The following is a 24,846-nucleotide window of genomic DNA, read 5'->3' on the forward strand; positions in this document are numbered from 1 at the left end:
TCATATTCTAAATGTTGGGTAGAAACATGTCTGATTATACTTACAAGGTACCGAACTGTACCATGTGAGTTCATATGTGTACCTGTGAAGTGTACCTTTCCCTTTTTTGCACCCCAGGGAACAACACTGTATCCTAACCATACCCCATTTCTTCAGTGTGTTAATACATGTTCCAAGCGATAATCATGAACCTGATGGCACTGCAGAAATATTGACGCACTCAACCAAGTGTGGTCACGGTACAAAATATAAAACTAATTGAAATCAGAAAACAGCAGTATACTGTCATTTTATAGAAATAACACCTTCAAGTTGTTGTATGTACTTAAAGCAAAGTGCAAACATGTATTCTTGGCACTATACACCATACAGTGCATTCTGAAAGTATTCAGACCCCTTGAATTTTTTCACATTTTGTTATGTTACAGCCTTATTATAAAACAACCTTATTGTTTTTTCCCCCTCATCAATCTACACACAACACCCCATAATGACACAGCAAAGACAGGATTTTAGAAATGTTTGATAATTTATAAAAAATAAGAAACTGAAATATAACATTTACATAAGTATTCAGACCCATTACTTAGTACTTTGTTGAAGCACTTTTGGCAGCGATTACGGGCTCACATTCGCTTCGGTATAACGCTACAAGCTTGGCACACCTGTATTTGGGGAGTTTCTCCCATTGTTCTTTGTCAGGTTGGATGGGGAGTGTCGCTGCACAGCTATTTTTAGGTCTCTCCACAGATGTTTGATCGGTTTCAAGTCTGGGCTCTGGCTGGGCCATTCAAGGACATTCAGAGTCTTGTCCCGAAGCCACTCCTGCTTTGTCTTGGCTGTGTGCTTAGGGTCGTTGTCCTGTTGGAAGGTGAACCTTCACCCCAGTCTGAGGTCCTGAGCGCTCTGGAGCAGGTTTTCATCAAGGATCTCTCTGTACTTTGGCCTGTTTATCTTTCCCTCGATCCTGACGAGTCTCCCAGTCCCTGCTGCTGAAAAACATCCCCCCAGCATGATGCTGTCACCACCATGCTTCACAGTATGGATGTTGCCAGCTTTCCTCCAGACGTGACTCTTGGCATTCAGGCCAAAGAGTTCAGTCTTAGTTTCATCATGCCAGAGAATCTTGTTTATCATGGTCTGAGAGTCTTTAGGTGCCTTTTGGCAAACTCCAAGCAGGCTGTCATGTGCCTTTTACCTGAGGAGTGGCTTCAGTCTGGCCACTCTACCATAAAAGCCTGATTGGTGGAGTGCTGCAGAGATGGTTGCCCTTCTGGAAGGTTCTCCCATGTCCAAAGAGGAACTCTAGAGCTCTGTCAGAGTGACCATCGGGTTCTTGGCCACCTCCCTGACCAAGGCCCTTCTCCCCCGATTGCTCAGTTTGGCTGAGCGGCCAACTCTAGGATGAGTCTTGGTGGTTCAAAACTATTTCCATTTTAGAATGATGGAGTCCACTCTGTTTTTGGGGACCTTCAATGCTGCAGACATTTTTTGGTACCGTTCCCCAGATCTGTGCCTCAAAACAATCCTGTCTCTGAGCTCTACGGACTATTCCTTCAACTTCATGGCTTGGTTTTTGCACTGACATGCCCTGTCAAATGTGGGACCTTATATAGACAGGTGTGTGCCTTTCCAAATCATGACCAATCAATTGAATTGACCACAGGTGGACTCCAATGAAGCTGTAGAAACATCTCAATGATGATCAATAGAAGCAGGATGCGCCTGAGATTAATTTCGAGTCTCATTGCAAAGGGTCTGAATAAAGAAGTTTTTTTTTTCATGTGTTAAAATTTCTAAAAACCTGTTTTCGCTTTGACATTAAGGGGTATTGTGTGTAGATTGATGAGGGAAATAGTTTATTAATCCATTTTAGAAAAAGGCTGTAACTCAACAAAATGTGTCTGAATACTTTCCGAATGCTTGGTATATACATAAGTAAGTGGACACCCCTACAAATGAGTGGATTCGACAATATCAGCCACACCCATTGCTGACAGGTGTATAAAATCAAGCACACAGCCATGCAAACTCCATAGATGACCGGCAGTAGAATGGCCTTACTGAAGAGCTCAGTGACTTTCAATGTGGCACCATGATAGGATGCCACCTTTCAAACAAGCCAGCTTGTCAAGTTTCTGCCCTGCTAGAGCTGCCCTGGTCAACTGTAAGTGCTGTTATTGTGAAGTGGAAATGTCTAGGAGCAACAACATCTCAGCCGCGAAGTGATAGCTCACACAAGCCCACAGAACTGGACCGCCGAATGCTGATACGCAAAGCATGTAAAAATCTTCTGTCCTCGGTTGCAACAATAATGAGTTCCAAACTGCCTCTGGAAGCAAAGTCAGCACAAGTACTGTTTGTCGGGAGCTTCATGAAATGGGTTTCCATGGCCGAGCGGCCGCACACAAGCCTAAGATCACCATGCACAATGCCAAGCGTCAGCTGGAGTGATGTAAAGCTCACCACCAATGGACTCTGAAGCAGTGGGAATGTGTTCGCTGGAATGTTGAATCACGTTTCACCATCTTCCAGTCCGATGGATGAACCTGGGTTTGGCGGATGCCAGGAGAATGCTACCTGCCCAAATGCATAGTGCCAACTGTAAAGTTTGGTGGAGGAAGAATAATGGTCTGGGGCTGTTTTTCATGGTTCAGGCTAGGACCCTTAGTTCCAGTGAAGGGAAATCTTAATGCTATATCATACAATTACATTCTAGATTTTTCTGTGCTTCCAAATTTGTGGCAACAGTTTGGGGAAGACCCTTTCCTATGACAATACCCCCATGCACATAGCGAGGTCTATACAGAAATGGTTTGTTGAGATTGGTGTGGAAGAACTTGACTGGCCTGCATTCGTTGGATTTCAGTGGTTGCTCCATCAAGACAGATAGACATTCATCTAGCCTCAGCCTGAAGTCCTATAGGCTCTGTGAGACTCTCTCCTTGGAGTGGGCATTGATATGGGAGGTCTCTCAGTCAGGTAGCCTGTGGCCCTGCTCTCCCAGAGTTGGCCCAGCCATGTTTTCTCTGCTCTCTTTGAATGTAGCTGTCCTTAGAGCTTCTAACTGAGCTAGCGTAAGAGAGAGAGGGAAGAACAGGGGATCCATATGCTTCTTCCGCTAATAATGACATCTCAGCTAGATAGCACACTGCTGGGATGGGACGAGCTGGTCCTCCTTTCTCTGTCTTCTTCTATCTGTTCAACTTTCTTCTCCTCTTTTGTCACCCTTCTCTCTTACTGTTTGTTCAGTCTTTGAGTTGCTGGGGTTGTGGTAGTGTAGCTCTCCTTACTTCTCAGACGCTTCAGCCCTGCTTGAACAAACAAGGGAATCAGGTGCTTGACTTGATAATTAAAAAGGACTTTAATTTCATTTAAAAAAGCATTCCAAAATGCTTGGTCTCACCTTAATTCTCCTCACTCTGGCAATCAGAAGGAGCCAGACCTCAACTCGCTCTTACACAACAACCCAGGAAAGTAATGAGCTGAACTCAGCTGAACTAGTAATTCAAAGTATTTCTCTGTGGATAAGTCCAGACAAGGCTGACTTAGATGGCAGGAGGGTGGAGAATTTCTTCACAGCAAATGAGAAGAAATATTTTGAAGTGCCCCAATTTAACATGCCTATTTGACTGCATAGGCCTATAGCTCTCTGATGTCCATGCCAGGACACATAGCAACTTTTTATGACTTGAAAGTCATTTTGCTGGAATGGATTGTATTCAAATATAAATGAATGTAAACGCTACAAAACACAATACGAGAGGCAGATCTATAGACATTTCAACAGTTGCAAAAGTATATGAGGTGAAACAACTTAGTATATAATAACCCCATCCTCATCTGTCCACACAATGATAACATAGTTGATACCGGGACGTTAGTTGCAGGATGCAGCCTACTGTATTTCCACTGAGCTAGTATAATATCTACCTCAAGTACCATCATCAAGCCTGTCCACCTGCAGAGAATATAATTATCTCCTAAATGCCCCACATAGCAGATATGTAGATCCTCCTCTTTTTAGTTTTCCAGCATATGTATTAAGAGAATGGGTTGTAAAGGAAAAAAACGGATATTTAAACACTTGTTGAAGATGATCACAGTGACAGGGATTGAGATCTGGGCCCCTGGAGGAAAAACTCATTTTCGAAATGTCAGCGTTATTATCTGAATAAAACCGCAGGGCTGAGAGATTGGAGGAGAGAGGGAGAGAGAGAGGGTGGGAGGTGTGAAGTAAAGAGCTTGTATTAGCCAGGTGCTGTTCCCCATCCACTGCTTCTATGCTTTAACCCTGTAATTGAATCCTCCTCCCTCTCTCTCACTCTCTGTTTTCTCCCTCGCTCACTGTCCCCCTGCTTTCTGTGGACGCAGCAAACAAGAAAGGTTAGTACTTCTCTCCTGTTTTACACCCTTACACCACTTTCCCCCCTCTCAACCCTGGCTTGGCTGTCAATCTGCAGCACACACTTCCTCTCCCATCCCCCTAAGGCATCAGCATGCTTCAGTTCAGCTGGCTGAACGAGTGTGCTTGCATAGTCCCTTAAAAAAGACCTTCGCTTGAAAAATAATACGTTTTTACATCAAATTCAGACGTTTGGTGCAGTATTTCTAAAGTGAAAAAATGTGCATGAAACCGATTCGTCTCTCGTTGAATGACAAAAAAACACTTAATTGAAGAACCCCTCCTGTTGACCAATCACCGACTAATTAGAGTAGACTTCGGCTACTGACTTCGGCTTGCCTCAAACTTTTTGCTGTTGTGCACAAACAACCGATAAAACCCTCACTGAGACACAAACTAACAAAAACGTCACAAAATGTAGTCACAATATAGGCTCAAACTGTTCCAAACTGTTACGGCTCGGAAGCATGTGGACGGATGCCTTTACTCCTCTATAAGATGTGCATTCTGGGTCAGGCTGCTCCACTCTGTTCTGTTCTGACTGGTGCCTGATGTAGAGAGTCAGAGTGACAGACTGACGTGCTCTTTGTTTCTACTACACTGTCAAGATCACACATAGCGAGGTCCAGTACGCGATCGATTCTTTTTTACTACTCTTTCTACTGACTCGAAAGTCATGATTCGTTTTTCTGAGTTGACTCGTTCATTTTAGTCGTTCTTTTGACCTGCGAGCAGCAGGATTGATACAAGCTCCTCCTCCTCCTCCGACTCAACGGCTCCGGAGTTGTGCTCTGACCAACAACTGTCTGTCATAATTACGCAAAGGAAAATGGATCATGCTGCAGGCAGCATAGAGAAGATAAATATATGTTAACTGATAATTGATCTCATGGTGCAAGAATGAATGCAATTCATTAATTATTGAATGTTATGATGGAATCGGCTTTGTAGAATCAAAACATGCACAGCCTCTGCTCAACAAACTTGAACTCGAGAACAAATCGTTTGGGGGGGCTGCATTTCGCGAACCATATCGTGCTTATCACTCTCACGGCAGTCGAGCGATGCATTCCTCCAACAGTCGTTCACAATCTAGTCCGGATCTGGCCACAACTAGACCTTGTTTCAAATGTATAAAAACATAATCTTATTTGTATACCTAGCAATCAACAAATGTAGGCCTACATTGTTTAAACAACAAGTCTCAGTCACAAATGACAGGTTCAATAAGCACAGCACGGTGAACAACACGTGAACGAGAGGCTTGTAGAATCATGACTCTCAAGTTTTCAGTTCATCGTTCGCTTGTATGGGGTCCTGCGTCTTCTGGCCATTACTGACTCAAATTAACAAAATTAGTCTAAAGAATCGTTCTTTTGACTGAACTTCCCATCACTATCACACATCACACCGTGGTCTTGTTTCTTTGACTGGTGTGTTGTGTTTTTTCACAGGAGACAAGTCTGGCTCTTGACTGTTTGTGTGTCTGTGTGTGTGTGCGTGTGTGTGTGTGTGTGTGTGTGTGTGTGTGTGTGTCCAAAACACACTTTGACTGGTGTGTTTGCGCGTGTGAGCATGCAAATGTGTGCATGCGTGTGTGAGCAATGTTTACAGGCAGCTTTGAGAAATTTCTTTGTGATCTCGTTGATCTGTTGAGCTACGTCTCTCTGAGAGATCATAGTCTGTGGTTTCTCCTTCGCCCCGTTCCCTCCACCACCACCCACACACACCTGCAGCCCTGACGCCTTGTAAGCTAAATGCAAAAGTTGGAGTTCAAATTACATGTTGTTTCCTAGGCAATAGTCAGAATAACAAAGCACCCTTTCCCACACTTCCTTATTTCATGCCTCCATGCTTTATTACGATCTCCATTACATTCCTCATCTCGCCATCCATCTCCATGGGTGTGTCCCAAATGGCATCTTATTTTCTATATAGTGCAGCTCTATTGACCCGAGCCTTAAGGGCTTTCGTCAAAAGTAGTGCACTGCAGTTACAGTTGAAGTCGGAAGTTTACATACACTTAGGTTGGAGTCGTTAAAACTAGTTTTTCAACCTCTCCACACATTTCTTGTTTACAAACTATAGTTTTGGCAAGTCGGTTAGGACATCTACTTTGTGCATGACACAAGTAATTTTTCCAACAATTGTTTACAGACAGATTATTTCACTTATAATTCACTGTATCACAATTCCAGTGGGTCAGAAGTTTACATACACTAAGTTGACTGTGCCTTTAAACAGCTTGGGAAATTCCAGAAAAGTATGGCTTTAGATGCTTCTGATAGGCTAATTAATATCATTTGAGTCAATTGGAGGTGTACCTGTGGATGTAATTCAAGGCCTACCTTCAAACTCAGTGCCTGTTTGCTTGGCATCATGGGAAAATCAAAAGAAATCATCCAAGACCTCAGAAAAAAATTGTAGACCTCCACAAGGCTGGTTCATCCTTGGGAGCAATTTCCAAACGCCTGAAGGTACCACGTTCATCTGTTCAAACAATAGTACGCAAGTATAACTTCTAGCGACTCAGAAACCCGGATCCGGGAGCACCCCCCACCCCCCCCACACTGATTAGCATCGCTAGCATAGCGTCACAATTAAATAGTAGCATCTAAATATCATTAAATCACAAGTCCAAGACACCAAATGAAAGATACAGATCTTGTGAATAAAGCCACCATTTCAGATTTTTAAAATGTTTTACAGGGAAGACAAAATATGTAAATCTATTAGCTAACCACGTTAGCAAAAGACACCACTTTTCTAACTCCATCAGTTTCTTACTCCATCAGGTGCTATCACCAATTCGACCAAATAAAGATATAAATAGCCACTAACCAAGAAAAAACTTCATCAGATGATAGTCTGATAACATATTTATTGTATAGCATAGGTTTTGTTAGAAAAATGTGCATATTTCAGGTATAAATCATAGTTTGCCATTGCAGCCACCATCACAAATCTCACCAAAGCGACTAGAATTACTACAGAGAGCAACGTGTATTACCAATTTACTCATCATAAAACATTTCTTAAAAATACACAGCGCATAGCAATGGAAAGACACAGATCTTGTGAATTCAGACAATATTTCAGATTTTCTAAGTATTTTACAGCGAAAACACAATAAATCGTTATATTAGCATACCACATATGCAAACGTTACCCGAGCATTGATTCAAGCCAAAGAGAGCGATATCGTTATCATCGCCAAAATATATTAATTTTTTTCACTAACCTTCTCAGAATTCTTCCGATGACACTCCTGTAACATCATATTACAACATACATAGAGTTTGTTCGAAAATGTGCATATTTAGCCACAAAAAAACGTGGTTATACAATGAGAATAGTAGCCAACCTGGGCCGAAAATGTCGGGCGCCATTTTGGACAGTGATCTAGCCTAATGAATAACTATTCATAAACTTTACTAAAAAATATAGGGTTGACAGCTATCGAAAGACAAATTAGTTCTTAATGCAATCGCTGAATTACATTTCTAAAATTATCCTTACTGTGCAATACAGGGTTCGCCAAAGCGAAGCTACCCAAAAAAAATGGCGGCTTATGCGTTTAACATTTTTCAACAGAACAACGATTTATCATCATAAATAGTTCTTACTATGAGCTGATCTTCCATCAGAATCTTGGGCAATGTATCCTTTCTCGGGTCTAATCGTCTTTTGGTCGAAAGATGTCCTCTTGTCCCGTCGAAATGGCCACTAACGTTCGACCGGTACTGGAAACGTGCCCAGCGCTTCAAAGTGCGTCACAAAGAAATGCCTCAAAATCGCACTAAACGGATATAAATTGCTATAAAACGGTTTAAATTAACTACCTTATGATGTTTTTAACACCTATAACGAGTAAAAACATGACCGGCGATATAGAAGTGCCTAAACCAAAGCTTGGAAGGAGGCCAGTCCCGACGTCCATCGTGCGTCAGGCGCAGGAAGAAAAGAAAGCTACTTCCGCCTTGTGGTCTTTTATACAGGCCCTGATTGCGCAATCGACTCCATTCAAGTTGTCACCTCTTACTGACATCTAGAGGAAGGCGTGGGCAGTGTTTGTATCCTCATAGCATTTACAGGGACATTAAAACTGACCTGGGACCAGAGGCCAAGATTTCTGAAATCTCACTCCCTGTCAGGAAAAGTGCTGTAGAATGAGTTCTGTTCCACTCAGAGACATAATTCAAACGGCTATAGAAACTAGAGAGTGTTTTCTATCCAATAATAACAATAATATGCATATTGTACGAGCAAGAATTGAGTACTAGGCAGTTTAATCTGGAGACCAATTAATGCTAATGCGAAACTGCGCCCCCTATATTCTCAAGAAGATAAACACCATGGGACCACGCAGCCGTCATACCGCTCAGGAAGGAGACGCGTTCTGTCTCCTAGAGATGAACGTACTTTGGTGCAAAAAGTATAAATCAATCGCCGAACAGCAAAGGACCTTGTGAAGATGCTGGAGGAAACAGGTACAAAAGTATCTATATCCACAGTAAAATGAGTCCTATATCGACATAACCTGAAAGGCCGCTCAGCAAGGAAGAAGCCACTGCTCCAGACCCGCCATAAATAAGCCTGACTACGGTTTGCAACTGCACATGGGGACAAAGATCATACTTTTTGGAGATATGTCCTCTGGTCTGATGAAACAAAAATAGAACTGTTTGGCCATAATGACCATCGTTATGTTTGGAGGAAAAAGGGGGATGCTTGCAAGCCGAAGAACACCATTCCAACCGTGAAACACGGGGGTGGCAGCATCATGTTGTGGGGGTGCTTTGTTGCAGGAGGGACTGGTCCACTTCACAAAATAGATGGCATATATATTGAATGTGGATATATTGAAGCAACATCTCAAGACATCAGTCAGGAAGTTAAAGCTTGGTCGCAAATGGGTCTTCCAATTGGACAATGACCCCAAGCATACTTCCAAAGTTGTGGCAAAATGGCTTAAGGACAACAAAGTCAAGGTATTGGAGTGGCCATCACAAAGCCCTGACATCAATCCTATAGAAAATTTGTGGGCAGAACTGAAAAAGCGTGAGCGAGCAAGGAGGCCTACAAACCTGACTCAGTTACACCAGCTCTGTCAGGAGGAATGGGCCAAAATTCACCCAACTTATTGTGGGAAGCTTGTGGAAGGCTACCCGAAACGTTTGACCCAAGTTAAAAAATGTAAAGGCAATGCTACCAAATACTAATTGAGTGTATGCAAACTTCTGACACACTGGGAATGTGATGAAAGAAATAAAAGCTTAAATAAATAATTCTCTACTATTATTCTGACATTTCACATTCTTAAAATGAAGTGGTGATACTAACTGACCTAAGACAGGGAATTTTTTATAGGATTAAATGTCAGGAATTGTGAAAAACTGAGTATAAATGTATTTGGCTGAGGTGTATATAAACTTCCGACTTCAACTGTAAGTTTAGGGCTAGTAACATGACTGACACCTCTCATAGACAGCTATGATAGCATGGCATCACTAATAGCTGCCCCTGAGAGAGAGTTAGGTGAGCGCAGCAGCACTCAGCGATGGAGGCTGCTGCACATGACATGTTAGCGTAATGTTAGCGCTACCCAGAGAAACGAACGCAGGCTTTAATGCATTTGCTTGGCAGCAGCTGTAACATGTCAACACTTAAGACCTCAGTTATCATGCTAGCGCTAGGAGACGTGTGTGGTGCATTGGGAATGGAGGAGATGTGCTCTCTCTGTTTCTCTCTCTCCCCTCTACCTACTTTCCTCCCTCCTCTCCTTCTCTTTCTTTCTCTCCTCTCTCTACTCCATCCCCCTTTCCCCTTCCCCAAGTCCCTCCCTCTCCCACCCCCCCCCCCCCTCCCTCTCTCCTTCCTTCCTTCCCTCCCTCCTTCTCTCTTTCTCTCCATCTCTGTAATTAGCCAGCCTTGCTAGTCTGTCACTGCAACTGATCCGTTAATTGCTCAGCCTGTTTGTTTTCACACATTCATATGGGGGAAATTAGAGGTTTTAATGAGCGTAAACCTAAAACTGTGTCACCACTTCCCCCCCAGCTGTGTAGACAGTAAATTGGGCCCTCCACACATAAACGGCCTCATCTGGGGAACCAACGAACACAGCCCGGCAGACAGTGTTATTTAACAGCAGCATACTCAAATTGCACCCTATTCCCTATATAGTGCATTACTTTTGACCAGAGCTGAGGGCTGTGGCTATGGTCAAAACTAGTGCATTATATAGCGGGGATGGTGCAGTTTGGGACATAAAACAAATGTACTTATTTATGTGTACTGTATTTATATTTTGTATTCTGTATGTTGACTTTGTCTTGTCTGTCTTGTACATTTTCTATTACTGGAAGCACCTATTCATTAAGTCAATTTCCGGGTATGTGTAAATGTGATTCTGGGATTCTGATCTGACTCTGAAGAGTAGATGTGTGCCTCTGCTTCAGGAAGTTACAAATCTCAACAGAACTTTTAACTACCTGCAAATTGAGCATCGTCTTGGTATCCGGTATCTTCCACATCATTTCAGAAATAAACAGATGTCAGTCTTTGGGTTGGGTTCTGATGGGTAATCTGTATATGGGGTTGACCATCCCAAGGCTGCTGTATGGTTACATTCCAATGTCTAAAGGCCTTTTAGCATGCCACTTAGAATACATGCCAAATACATTACATTCTAAATAGTAGTGTGAATTTTGGAACAGAGTATATACTGTGTTTACAGCTCCTCTCATGGCCTCTCCTCCCTGCCTCTCTCCCCAGGAAACGAGCATCTCCCTCTGCCAAGGATGAACACTCTGCTGGGGTGAAGGACTCTCTGCTGGCCCACTCCTCTGACCCTGTGGAGATGAGACGACTTAACTACCAGACACAAGGTATAGACACACACAAACTCACCCACCCAGACACACTAGCAGACCAGACTGATCACTAAGACAAACACTGTGAATTCGGACGTTTGAAAAGGTCCTAAGAACGTCGATAGGCCTTTCTCGGCACTCACCCATAAAACACCGGGAGCAAACTCATGATTCTCGGAGTCGGAGCACGCTTCTTAGACCACTGCGCTACCGCAGTTCACAATGTTCTAGCAAGCCGCGAGAATACTGTGAATACTGATAATACCTGATGGTAATAGTGCGTTGTTTTTCATTAATTTTGTTTTAAGCCTTCCTTAATAAACCATAGTCCTAACCTTAACCACTCGGAATGAACACAAAGTTAACCCTTTGAGTTGTTTCTGTTTTACCCTGTAACCACACAGAATTAACCCTGTGACCATGCAGAATGAATGGGTCAAAAATAGACGTTCATCCATAATACGTTGAATTTCGAAGGGAAACTTTGAGATCTCATTGAGCAGACAAACAACCCACACAGACGCACTTAAATTTAGCAACCATGGCCATACTTTCCACGTTGCCTACAGACAAATCTCTAACAAGGTTGCTTATAAAACCTGGCCTCTAGCCACCTCCACTGGTAACACTCCTACGCTTTGATAAATTCTGGTAAATGTGTAGATTTTTGTAACCACTTGGATAGGAGAAGCAATGTAGTGCAGCTCACAGGACAGCTTTGGAAGATGTAGTAGGAAACCATCTGAGTTCTCGGTTTATATGCAGCTAAATTAGATTCAGCTAAATTAGAACAATATCAGATGCTGGTTATCTCAAATTAAAGATAGTCAGCAAATAATTGAATGTCGACAATCATCGGTGGAATTCTCCAGTGTAAAAAAAATGATTACATAAACACAGTGTAAGTATTGAGTTTGTGGACCCATATAGACATTGGGAACAGTGTTAAATTAACACTGCTTAGTTTAAACCCTTATTTAAATATTTCCCAGATTGCCTTATCTTTCAAATAAAAAAACACCCATGACTGAATTTGTTAGTGACAGAGATATCCTTGTTGCATTCATCCATTTTCAGCCCTCCTGACTTCACCAAGTGATAAAAAATGTGTATTATATAACACAATACCTTACATATTTCATAAGGCCTTATTTTGAGGGCCTAGTATTACCCTAATAGAGTGACCTGAAACTCATATACATCGCTTTGAACCAAAACCACACCCATCATTATTATATTTCCCAGCATGCTCTATTGCAGGTTGGTTTTTGGAATTGTTTGTTTCAGTATCTATGTTTGTGCATGTGCATTGATGCATTGTGGGGTCCCGAATGGTGCAGTGGTCTAAGACACTGCATCTCAGTGCTAGAGGTGTCACTACAGAGCCTGGTTCAATACAAGGCTGTATCACAACCGGTCATGACTGGGAGTCCCATAGGACGGGGCACAATTGGCCCAGCGTTTGGCCGGGGTAAGCCGTCATTGTAAATAAGATTTTGTTCTTAACTGACTTGCCTAGAAAAATAAAGATGGCATTTTTGGGGGGGGTTAGTTACATTTTTTGCACCCGTTACTGAAAAGTTTGGTCCAGTTTAAATGTCTTAGGTAGTCACCGCACAATGTTCCTAATCCTGGAAGTCATTCCGAATGCAGATGAATACAAACGCCAAATGTTGGATATCCTAAATCTGTCTGGATTCCAAAGGAATTACACATCACTTTGTAAACTGGCATAAAGTGACTTGCAGGTAGAATTGGAAAATAATGATACATTTCCCAGGTTTTCCAGAAATCCTGGTTGGAAGTTTCCTGGAAATGGAAGAGGGAAATCTGAAATCATTCAACCAGTCAATTTTGATAACCCTACTTCCTTCCTGGCCTGAGGTATGAACTGGGGTACAATGATGCACTTAAAAAGGTACAAAGGATGACCTTACAGAGTAACACTACAGTTACAAGTGTTTGTACCCCTTTAGGCACAAATCTAAACCTTTTGTTGTGTGTAATACAATGGGCTGAAACTTGTGGTTTACAGGCCACATAGGGCCTGCATGTCACATTATGGTAACTTACAAGGTGATATGTATGTTCTATTGGAATCCAGCCAGTGTAGGGATATACAACTTTTGGAACCTGTTTTCAGAATGGGTTGGGAAGACTATGCTATGAGACTACCTAAAGCAGGGCTTTCCAACCCAGTTCCTGGAAAGCTACCATCATATAGGTTTCCACACCAACCCTAATCTAGCATACCTGATTCTAATAATTAGCTGGTTGATAAACTAAACCAGGTTAGTTACAACTGGGGTTGGTTCGAAAACATACAGGAGGGTAGCTCTCCAGAAATGAGGTGGGCGAGACCTGAGCTAAAGCATCTAAACTGGATCAGCCATTTCAGTAACAGGTGCAATAATTCAAAGTAACATGTTTGATCAGTTTAGAAAATATTTGTAATTTTTATTTGAGTGGCATAAGATTAATTAATTAATCCATGTACATGCACAAACAGATAATGAAACAAACCATTTTGAAAAATCAAACTGCAATAGAGCATACTGGGAAACATGTTAATGATTGTCATGGTTTTGGTTCTAAGTGATGTGTATGAGTTCCAGGTTCCTGTATTAGGGTAAAACTCGGCACTCAAAATAAAGCCTTATAAAATATGTATGGCATTGTGCTAAAGTGGCACTCCAGTCTCCTTTTCGCATGATTTAACATCTGATTTACTTAACAAAAGGCACATCTCAATAGGTGGTACAGGTAAGTCATGACATAGCACAAATGGGGTGGGTGGGCGCTTTCTCTTTTGTTCTCTATTGCTCTCTATTGTTCCTCACGCAAGGGGGGAGGCTGATGACATCACAATCCCATCAGACCAACTCCTTGAATGTGCTACTCCTTGAAGTTTTCAGTTGTGTCTAAAAAAAAATATTTTGCCTAAAACATAATTGTTGTACCCTTTCGTGTGTGGACATTACAGTATTTTATACTTGGGATATCTCTTTTCAACAGGAGAAGTTCAAAAATCACTGGAGGATGTCTTTAAAGATTTTCTTTAATAACGTATTCAATTAGGATCTCACTTGGTGAAGTCCATGAGACCAAAAATGGATAAATGCAGCAGTGATGTCTCTGTCAAAAACAAACACAGTCATGGGCGGTAACTACAATTTACTCGAAAGCTAAGGTATTCTGGGAAATACACTAAGCAGTGTGTTAATTTCACACTTTCTCTGTGTTATTTGCTTTTGTTTTTTAACACTGGAGAATTTTCTGTGTGGATGTCATCATCTTGTCTTTGTTATATTGAAGGATTGAGGATGAGAAGGATTGTAAGTTAACAAGGCCTAATGTATAGGATCATATCAATCTTGTAGTATTTGTAGTACTTGGGTTGAGGTGAAGTTGGTATACTCTATGCAAAGAGAGATACTGTAGTTGAGGATTGAAGGTACTATCTGTCGATCAACAACTCAAAGCGCTGGTTTTAGTCTGAGAGTCGAGATGTCCTCTCCCTCTAAACCTCAATGTATGACCTTGAGAAGCCTAAATGGTCTCTTATCATGTCGTAAAACTTCAATTAAACGCTGTCTCAAATAGCCGCTGTCCTTTTTAATAGCTGGGCAAATAAACGTATGTTTTAAATAAATCCTGGGTCTAAATTAATTGTTTGAGGTTGCCATTAAATAATAAAGTAATGACTCGAAGAAAGGATGGCAGTTTTTTATCTCCAGTAAGAAATAGCTAGCCACTGGCTGCTAAAAGCTGAGAACTGCTAGATAACTGGCAAGCAGGGTCCTGGTCAAATGTCGTGCACTATATAGGGAATAGGGTGCCATTTGGGACACAGCCTCTGTGTCTCTTCTAATGGGCTGCAATGACCCAGCTTGCTAATTAACCGTTGGAAGCAGCGTTGAACTCAAATTAAGCCCACATAATCACTCTCCCTTTCTTTCTGTGTTTCCTCCTCTCCTCTCTCTCTAGCACTTTCTTCCTGTGCGCTCTCTCGCCCTCTGTCTCGCTTTCTCACTCTGTCTTTTGCTGTCGCTCTTTCTTACTCTATGCCATTGCTCCCTCTCTCTCTCTAACCCTTCATCTCATCTCTCTCCCCCCCATTCCTCTTTTCATCTCTTTCAAACCATCCCTCTACCCTCCATCCCTCCACGCTGGGGTGTTTTGAAGCTAGATCCTTCACAGGGATCCTCTTTAGTATTTGTTCTAGTAATGTGCTATTAGATGGCAGCTTGTGGGTCTCTAGCAGTGGGGGACCTGTCTGATGTTGTTTACACAAATAGAGGCAGGTATGATGTTGACTAGGTTGCCTCGTACCTTGTGTGTCCTTCGTGAGCAACAATGAAGAACAGTGCTAGACAGCAGGCGTGTCCTAATAGCTCAGTTCTTTACTATTGATGCCTCTGTTGCATACTTAAGCACTCTATGCTACTTTAATATAGGGTGGTAGTACATACAGTATAGTCTAAGTCGTATGTCTAAGACAGTTATGTGTCAGGGTACGTTTGGACTGTCATGGTAGCCCGGAACCAATATCATGAGGTGAAATCGAACAGTTCAACTTGGATCCAGGCTATTGTCATGGATGGAGACCGCCTGGAATTCTATCATTCCTCTCAGTTTCAGCCTAACAAACTGACTCTCTTCAGATGTACAGACATTTACACAACCAGGCTTTCTGAAAACCTTGGTGCTCTTTCTCTATCCCCTTTTATCTCTCTCCTAATCCTTCTTTACCCTCTTCTCCCCTCCTTTTCCTCTCTTCCCCCTTTAACATGAACGATTCCTCTGGTATTGGCTGTTGAGTATGACACACCGACCTCCCCCATCTTCTCCCCACAGGTTCCAGTGCCCTCAGTTGTCCGAACACTCCAAGTTAGTTTTCATTCCTCCTGTGTTTTCTACCTATTTAAGCATATCCTCTTTCTCTCTCTCTCTCTCTCTCTCTCTCTCTCTCTCTCTCTCTCTCTCTCTGATCTCTCTCTCTCTCTCTGATCTCTCTCTCTGTGATCTCGCTCTCTCTCTGATCTCTCTCTCTCTCTCTCTCTGATCTCTGAGTCACTCTGCATCAGTTCTCTCAGTAGCACAATCACAGCTCAGACTGTGCTTCAGGGGGAGTTGGGATATGCAAAAAAAAACATTTCCAATTCACACATGTACATGTGTGGATTATATGTATGTGTAAATTGGAAATGTGATTTTTTTTTGCATATCTCAACTCCCCCCGAGGCACAGTCTGAGCTGTAATAGGACAAATATAACTACCCATCATGTACTTATTAGTGTTAGAACTGATCCTGATCTGTATATACAGTAGTTAGTTTATGTAGTCAGTGACTGTTGCACCAAAACTGACAGCAAGTGTTGTGATGGTGCTACTTTGGGAGCTGAGGTGGAACACCCCCCTCCCCCTCCTCCAAGAACACCCACCTCCACCCTCTCTATTCATCCTCCAATACTGATTTCTGTATGTCACCCACTAAGGCCATCTCATCTCGGCTCCATGCTAGCTGCACCTTCTCTGTGAACGTCTGATTTGTAGCTCAGTCGGCAGGATCCTCCCACCCCCTTCCACTGCACTCCCACCCCCCTCATCCCCACTAGCTGTGTCACTTCCTTTCCACAGGCTGGCCTCAGAACTGCTACCTGTCACCGCTGGCTGAGAACTATCCACAGTGTTTGATTGGCTGATTGGATGGCGGTTTGTGGGAGGTCAGGGGTTAGAGGAGAGAGTCAGGGTTTAGAGGTCAGAGCTTAGGGTCTTTAATAATAAGCCAATGAGATAAAAATGCAGTTATATACATAGAGCCTCTATTGACAATGATATCATTCATTTATTATTTGAATCAATATAATATGTTTGAGACATTTGTGTCTGTGTTTGTTGTTTATTGGTGTCTATGTCTCGGTCTGTCCTGTCATTTTGGAGGATAATCCATTCGGTATTGCTTTGAGGACAAGCCGAGATGAAAGATTGTTCCTGCATCAATAGCTATATATCACCTGGTAGCAAATGTATATGGTATATTTTCTAAAGTATTGTTTTGCTTTGTGACAATATCATTACTAATGTATTAAGATGTTGGTCTTATGTAGCTATAGCAAGGGATAGGTTTCACCTACCACTTCATGGAAAAATGGAGTGACCTGTTGTTAAAGCATGATGCTCTGGACATCCTCCTGATCTCTCTCTCTCTCTCTCTCTCTCTCTCTCTCTCTCTCTCTCTCTCTCTCTCTCTCTCTCTCTCTCTCTCTCTCTCTCTCTCTCTCTCTCTCTCTCTCTCTCTCTCTCTCTCTCTCTCTCTCTCTCTCTCTCTCTCTCTCTCTACACTTCTTTCCATATCACCACTCTGAATGAGCTCTGTGCTTTGTCATCACACTTGCATCAGTTCACTGGTTGCATATCTCACATTCAGTGTGTGTATGTCTGTTGTTTGCATGCATGTGTGCAGGTTAGCTTTTTCGTCATGAATCTTGTTCTGGAGGCAGCTCTGCAGAACGGTCACTAGCTTGCACAGCCACAAAGTCATAACATCTGATTTTAAACATAACACTAACCTTAATCTTAACCACACTGCTAACCCTAACCTTAAATTAAGAACAAAAAGCACATTTTGTTTTCATAAATGTTTACAATATAGCCAATTTTGACATTGCAGCTGGCACATCTAGCAGAAATCGCTCAGTTCTGCCTCCAGGACCACTCTCATCCCAATAAACGGCAACCTGCTGCAAGTGTGTGTGCGTCCATATATTACAGTGTGTTTTACGTTTCATCCATAGCTGAAGGAACGTTGTATGTACTGCTGTAAATAGGTAACATTCTTCATCTCTCCTTCAGGGATGATGGAGCACCCTCTCATCTCCACAGCTGATCTGTCTGACCACATCGAGCGACTCAAGGCCAACGACGGACTCCGCTTCTCACAGGAGTATGAGGTAACTACCCCTGCTCTGCTCTGCCCTGCTGACCACCACTGGCTGTCTACAACTCAGTTCGCTCATATACTGTAGTCTCTGTAGTTTCTAGATCTATAGTCTCTCTCAAAAGATTAGCTTGACACTTTGATTAGGGCTCACACACTGCCCTGGAACCACTGGCTGTCTTTATCACTACACTCTTAGAAAAAAAAGGTGCTATTTAGAAACTAAAAGGGTTCTTCGGCTGTCCCCATAACCCTTTGAAGAACATTTTTTGGTTCCAGGTAGAACCCTTTCGTGGTCAATGACACAGTCGATGACGTGGCACGCAACCATTGGTTGATGCATATAATGTCTCGGCAGGGGAACGCAACGCAACCATTGGGTGGATTCTATTATGCTGAGCCAGTGAGATGCCAGTGAGATGTTTTGCTCAATAAGCAGACCTGAGTGGGCCTTCCCCAATCAGAAAAGATTTAGGGGTGTCTCTATGATGTCTTTATGTCTCTGCCTCGAATTGCTTCACTCTTGTTAGCTAGTGATAGCTAAGATTATCTATTATATTGACAAGATGTTCAAGTAACCACTCTAACAATGAAAATACATGTCCTCAAACATGGAAGGCAGGCAGCAGGAGACGAGATCAGGTGGGACCATTCTAGCCAGTGAGAGAGCAGATACGTGTGTGAACAACAGGCACAACTAAGTTGCAGAAGGGCACGTGTGTCCGCTTATAAGAGTGCATTTGTAACAACCTAGACATTATGCTATTTGATCAAATAAGCGTCATGTAATTTGACACTCTCATAGACTTCCATGCAAAAAGATATGCTTATCTGGCAGGGGCAGATTTTGGACAGAGGTTATCCTCTTGCTTGACCTCTTCCTCTCTGGTGATAGCTAGGGATAGTGATGCACAAGCTAGGTCTATTTGAAACATTGCTCATCTACACACACACACTTTGTTCTGCCATTTGGAATAGAGCGTGAGTCTGTGATTGGCCTCTAACACACACATTTGTATAATTCTAATACAGTCATGACCACTCAAAGTGTAGTAGTCGTCAGAGTACCGTGAGTGTCTTTAATAGGTTATGCATACTGTTTAAATGATGTTTCAGTGGTGAGGGTTGGGATAGAAGCCCAGACTATGTCAACTGTTGTCATTTTAAAGGGTGAACTAAGCAATTAGGTAGAATTATGCAAATAGCTAGTAAAAAGTCTGTGCTAAAATTCTCACTCTGGTTTGTATGGGCAACACATACACCTTTATTCTTAATTGCCTACGATTAGTGATTCATGATCACTGCCAGCTACTGAGTGGTGAGTGCTGCCTTGCGCCAGTCCAAGTCTCTCCCTGCCTGCGCTGTATTCAGACAGGTGAAAACAATGGCAGTTGTTAGTTGATTGTGCCTTACTCTGTTTGGCACATGCTGTCCAACTCAACCGTTTCCTCAGTAGTGGGGACTGATGCCTTTTGCTGACACAGAGGAAGGAAGCAACACCATATGTTCAGGGAGCGTCGATTCACGCAGAGATGACACATTTAGGATTGGGAATTTGCAAACAATTTATGAGAGGGCTTGGCTGGTAATGTACGCTGGGGAGTGACAACAGGTATTAATCAGGCTGTTCACCAGACACAATCACCTCCTAATGTGCCTCGCTAGATTAGGATATCATCGGGAAAAGAATGGGAGACGCTTTTTGAATACCACTGCTGCTGCATCATTCAGTTATAGCAAATGATAGGTCTGTTTAACATGTCTTGTGCGTTCGATTCACTGCATTGCCTGTGTGGCTGTTTTTCCCTCGGTGGATCTGTAGACAGGTTCCATTAACAACAACAAGCGCACACAACCATGCGTACACACGCACACTGTAAGACTTTTCTGTAATTTCAACAGTAAAACACTGTAGAACGCACAATAAAATACCTTAAATGTATTTTACAGATTTAATGATTGTGCATTGTGGGAAAATGTTGTGGGCTGGGAAAGAGTCTATGGCTTATTAACATATTTTAAGACTTGCATTTGAGGCTATATTTGTTGCACCCTTGAGTGAGAATGCTGTATCCACACAAAATACAGAAATATTCTGTACTTTAGGAAGCTTGAACCCCCCTTCTCCCACTTTGTTATTATGTAGAATTAAGTAGAATTATGCAAATAGCTAGTAAAAAGTCTGAGCTAAAATTCTCACTCTGGTTAATATGGGCAACACATACACACACACACGCACACACACACGCACACACACACACACACACACACACACACACACACACACACACACACACACACACACACACACACACACACACACACACACACACACACACACACACACACACACACACACACACACACACACACACACACACACACACACACACCTTTCTTCATATGCCTACGATGAGTGATTAATGATCACTGCCTGCTACTGAGTGGTGAGTGCTGCCTTGCACTAGTCCAAGACTCTCACTAAGGAATCCTTCATTCTCCTCGCCTGAGCTGTATTCAGACAGGTGAAAACAATTACAGTTGTTAGTTGATTGTGCCTTACTCTGTTTGGCACATGCTGTCCAACTCAAACGTTTCCTCAGTAGTGGGGACTGATGCCTTTTGCTGACACAGAGGAAGGAAGCAACACCATATGTTCAGGGAGCGTCGGTTCACGCAGAGATGACACATTTAGGATTGGGACTTTGCAAACAAGTTATGAGAGGGCTTGGCTGGTAATGTACGCTGGGGAGTGACAACAGGTATTAATCAGGCTGTTCACCAGACACAATAACCTCCTAATGTGCCTCGCTAGATTAGGATATCATCGGGAAAAGAATGGGAAATGCTTTTTTTCAGTTATAGCAAAAGATAGGTCTGTTTAACATGTCTAGTGCGTTCGATCTACTGCATAGCCCATGTGTCTGTTTTTCCCTCGGTGGATGTGTAGACAGCTGACATAAATTACAATACGCTTACGCGCTGACACACACACACACACACACACACACACACACACACACACACACACACACACACACACACACACACACACACACACACACACACACACACACACACACACACACACACACACACACACTATGGCTGACAGTGTCTGGCCCAGTGGCTGAAAGACATTGTTTGCTGTATTTAGCAGACTTATGTAATTTCAACAGTAAATTACTGTAGAATACACAGTAAAATACTTTTTTTTTTTACAGCACACTAAGACTTTTCTTTAATTTCAACAGTAAAACACTGTAGAATGCACAGTAAAATACCTTAAACGTGTATTACAGAATTAATGATGGTGTATTGTGGGAAAATGTTGTGGGCTGCGAAAGAGTCTCTGGGACATTAACATATTTTAAGGCGTGCCTTGTAAGAGGCTATATTTGGTGCACCCGTGAGTGAGAATGCTGTAACCGCACAGAATACACCTAATATATACTGTATTTCAAGAATTTTAGAAACCTTGTCCTGAAAATCTACAGTATATTACTGGCCAAATGTTGCCAGAAATTTTACTGTAATTCAGAGTATAGTACCATACTGCATTTTTGGAGCGCCAAAAGTGTTTTAAAACATGAGTGGGAGTATGATATTGTTTCTGACTCATTAACATATTTTGAGGTTTGTCTTGTAAGAGACTATATATGTGTTGCACCCGTTAGTGAGACTGCTGTACAAAATTAACTGATAGGTGGTAGTAGTTCTGTAAGAACTTAATTTATCTAGGGAACAGATCAGAGTGGGAGCAAGTCTCAAACCCTTAATGGTTGAGTGGCTAGCCATGTCATTTTCATCTGTTTTGCCATGTAATCACTATGAGTTTAGTAGTGATGGGAAACCGAGGCTTTCTGATGGCTTCGGTGCTTTCATCAAATTGTGCAAAAAAACGGTTAAATACTCTGAGATTCATTATCTGTTCACATTGCACATTAGTGACATCTGGTCAGAAATAAATAGCAGTGTGCGATTATCACAGGTATTTTTTCTCTGTTTCCATCATAATATCATGGGACAGCGAGCGGTAAGTCGTTGGCTTTAGTAGCCTATAATCAGTTGGAATACCAGGTTTGCATCTTACATCATGCTTCCATTTTTTTGCCTTCAAGTTGCCTCTTTTTCAAAAACTGAATCTATTGCATTATTTAGGATGCTTAATACAGAAGCTTATACTAAATAATGCAAATTCTTTTAACAGAAATGCAATTTTCTAAATAGTGTGCCTTCAACAGGACTCAAACGCATACCCCCACATCAGTGAATGTTCCATTGTTCCCTACTCTACCTGCTAAGCTACCGGTCAGGTGAAAAATATTTTGTACAAAATCATAACTATATGTAAGTATAGTGTCCAGTCAGTGTTTGAAAGCAGCTTGGAATCTAAAAAACCACCGGAACCAGGGTGAAATCAGTGGGATCTCGCATTTTGCAACACATGGTTTGAAAAAGTACGTGATCAAACTAAGCTTCGTACGTCATTGATGACGCACTTCTGATAAAGTGATACATGCATCGGCACACTGCTTCGAAGTTAGCTTCTTAGCGATTTCAACTCATGCCTCAGAGCTCTGGTATCAAGCATAACATCACTACAGGTTGGAATGCTTTGTTAACAGTTACAGAAACATTTTTACTTGCTGTAATGACAACAGCACCCGCTAAATGACCAAAATGTACATGTTTAAATGAAAACTTGCAAAGAACACTGGGTAATATGTCACTGGGTATTTACAGTAATATGCTGTAATTGTAATTGGTACTGTTAATTCAATTACAGTAACATTTTTGGTTCCATAAAAAGGTTTACAGTAGCTGTACAGTAAAATGAATTACAGTAACTTACTGGCCAATTGCTGCCAGTAAGTTTCTGTACATTTTACAATAAATGTTTGACAAAAATAACATCACATCCAGGCCCTCAGGGAATCAGAGGCGTATTCTGGAGTCGGGAGACAGGTGCATCTCTCTCAGGTTGCGTCTCAAATGGTACCTTATTGTGGGCCATGGTCCAAAAATGTGCACTGAATATGGAATAGGGTCCCATTTGTGGTGCATGCTCTGTTGTGTCTATGATAAATACAGCGAACAATGTCTTTCAGCCACTCGGCCAAACACTGTCAGCCATAGTGTGTGTGTGTGTGTGTGTGTGTGTGTGTGTGTGTGTGTGTGTGTGTGTGTGTGTGTGTGTGTGTGTGTGTGTGTGTGTGTGTGTGTGTGTGTGTGTGTGTGTGTGTGTGTGTGTGTGTGTGTGTGTGTGTGCGCCACGACTTCCGCCGAAGTCGTCTCCTCTCCTTGTTCGGGCGGCGTTCAGCGGTCGACGTCACCGGCTTTCTAGCCACCGCCGCTCCATTTTTCATGTATCCATTTGTTTTGTCTTGTTCCCTGCACACCTGGTTTTCATTCCCCAATCAAATCATATGTATTTATTCCTCTGTTCACCATCATGTCTGTGTGTAGGATTGTTTGTGTTACATGTATTTTGATATTGTGGATATTGTTATGCGCATTACTTTATGTCTATGTTCCCTGTTTTGGGCACATTTTATGTTACTTTGTGCTGTTATTTGACCGGAATAAAAAGTGCGCCTGTAAACTACACTCTGCTCTCCTGCACCTGACTTCGCCTCCAATACACACTCCTAACAGTGTGTGTGTGTGTGTGTGTGTGTGTGTGTGTGTGTGTGTGTGTGTGTGTGTGTGTGTGTGTGTGTGTGTGTGTGTGTGTGTGTGTGTGTGTGTGTGTGTGTGTGTGTTTGTATAAGCATGTTTGTACTGTATCGGTGCACGTGTGGGTGGTGTGTTTGTGCATGTTAGCAGGGAAATAGCTAATTATGATCCTGCAATATATTATCACCCTCCTTAGAGAAGCTGTTAAAATAAAACATGTATTTGTTATGTACACAGAATAGTACACCTTGCTACCTGTGTAGCTAACTGAAGCAGCAATATAGAAGTATGTTAAGCATCACAAAAGACACCATATAAGTAGTACCCTATTCATTATGTAGTGCACTACTTTTGACCAGGGTCCGTAGTGCTCTAGTCAAAGCTAGTGCACTATATATGGAATAATATTGTGCCATTTGGGCCACAGTCAGTTACTGTATGAAGTGTCTTGACAGGATTTGATATCAGCTGAAATACAGGAGCTATTCTTGAAGCATCACCGTGCAGCTTGTGGAACACACACACACACACACACACACACACACACACACACACACACACACACACACACACACACACACACACACACACACACACACACACACACACACACACACACACACACACAGCTAGTGGAAAACAAGCTAAGGGCTCTTCAAATGTCAAAGTCAATTTTCCTCGCCTATGTAAATTCAGCCTCTTGTGCCAAACGTTAGCATGGTATCTCTGCCTCACGGAGGTACACATGGTGGCGGCCCTCTGGGCTTTTGTCTTTTTGTCGTTCTGTTTTGTGGGTGCCTGTTTTTGTTTCTGAGAGGGATGGAAATGCGGCGGTGTCGGCAAGAGAGCGTGATTGCAGTGGCATCCACGGTAACTGATATTCACATCCACTGGGCGCATTAGCAATAATGTGTGTTGTTTGTCAGAGCAACGCAGCAAAAGCTTTACC

At 42.3% G+C, this 24,846-nt stretch overlaps 1 protein-coding gene across 1 annotated transcript in view; it reads left to right on the forward strand.

Moving 5' to 3' along the window:
- The window catches only part of LOC120051885 (receptor-type tyrosine-protein phosphatase F), a 224,189-nt gene that overhangs the window by 186,328 nt on the left and 13,015 nt on the right, over positions 1–24,846 (forward strand). Inside the window, exons 21-22 of the mRNA XM_038998772.1 lie at positions 11,180–11,292; positions 18,134–18,231. Of these exons, the coding sequence (XP_038854700.1) occupies positions 11,180–11,292; positions 18,134–18,231 (211 nt within the window). The remainder of the gene's footprint in view (positions 1–11,179; positions 11,293–18,133; positions 18,232–24,846) is intronic.

Source organism: Salvelinus namaycush, chromosome 8, assembly GCF_016432855.1.
Source record: "Salvelinus namaycush isolate Seneca chromosome 8, SaNama_1.0, whole genome shotgun sequence".
NCBI classification, from domain to species: domain Eukaryota; kingdom Metazoa; phylum Chordata; class Actinopteri; order Salmoniformes; family Salmonidae; genus Salvelinus; species Salvelinus namaycush.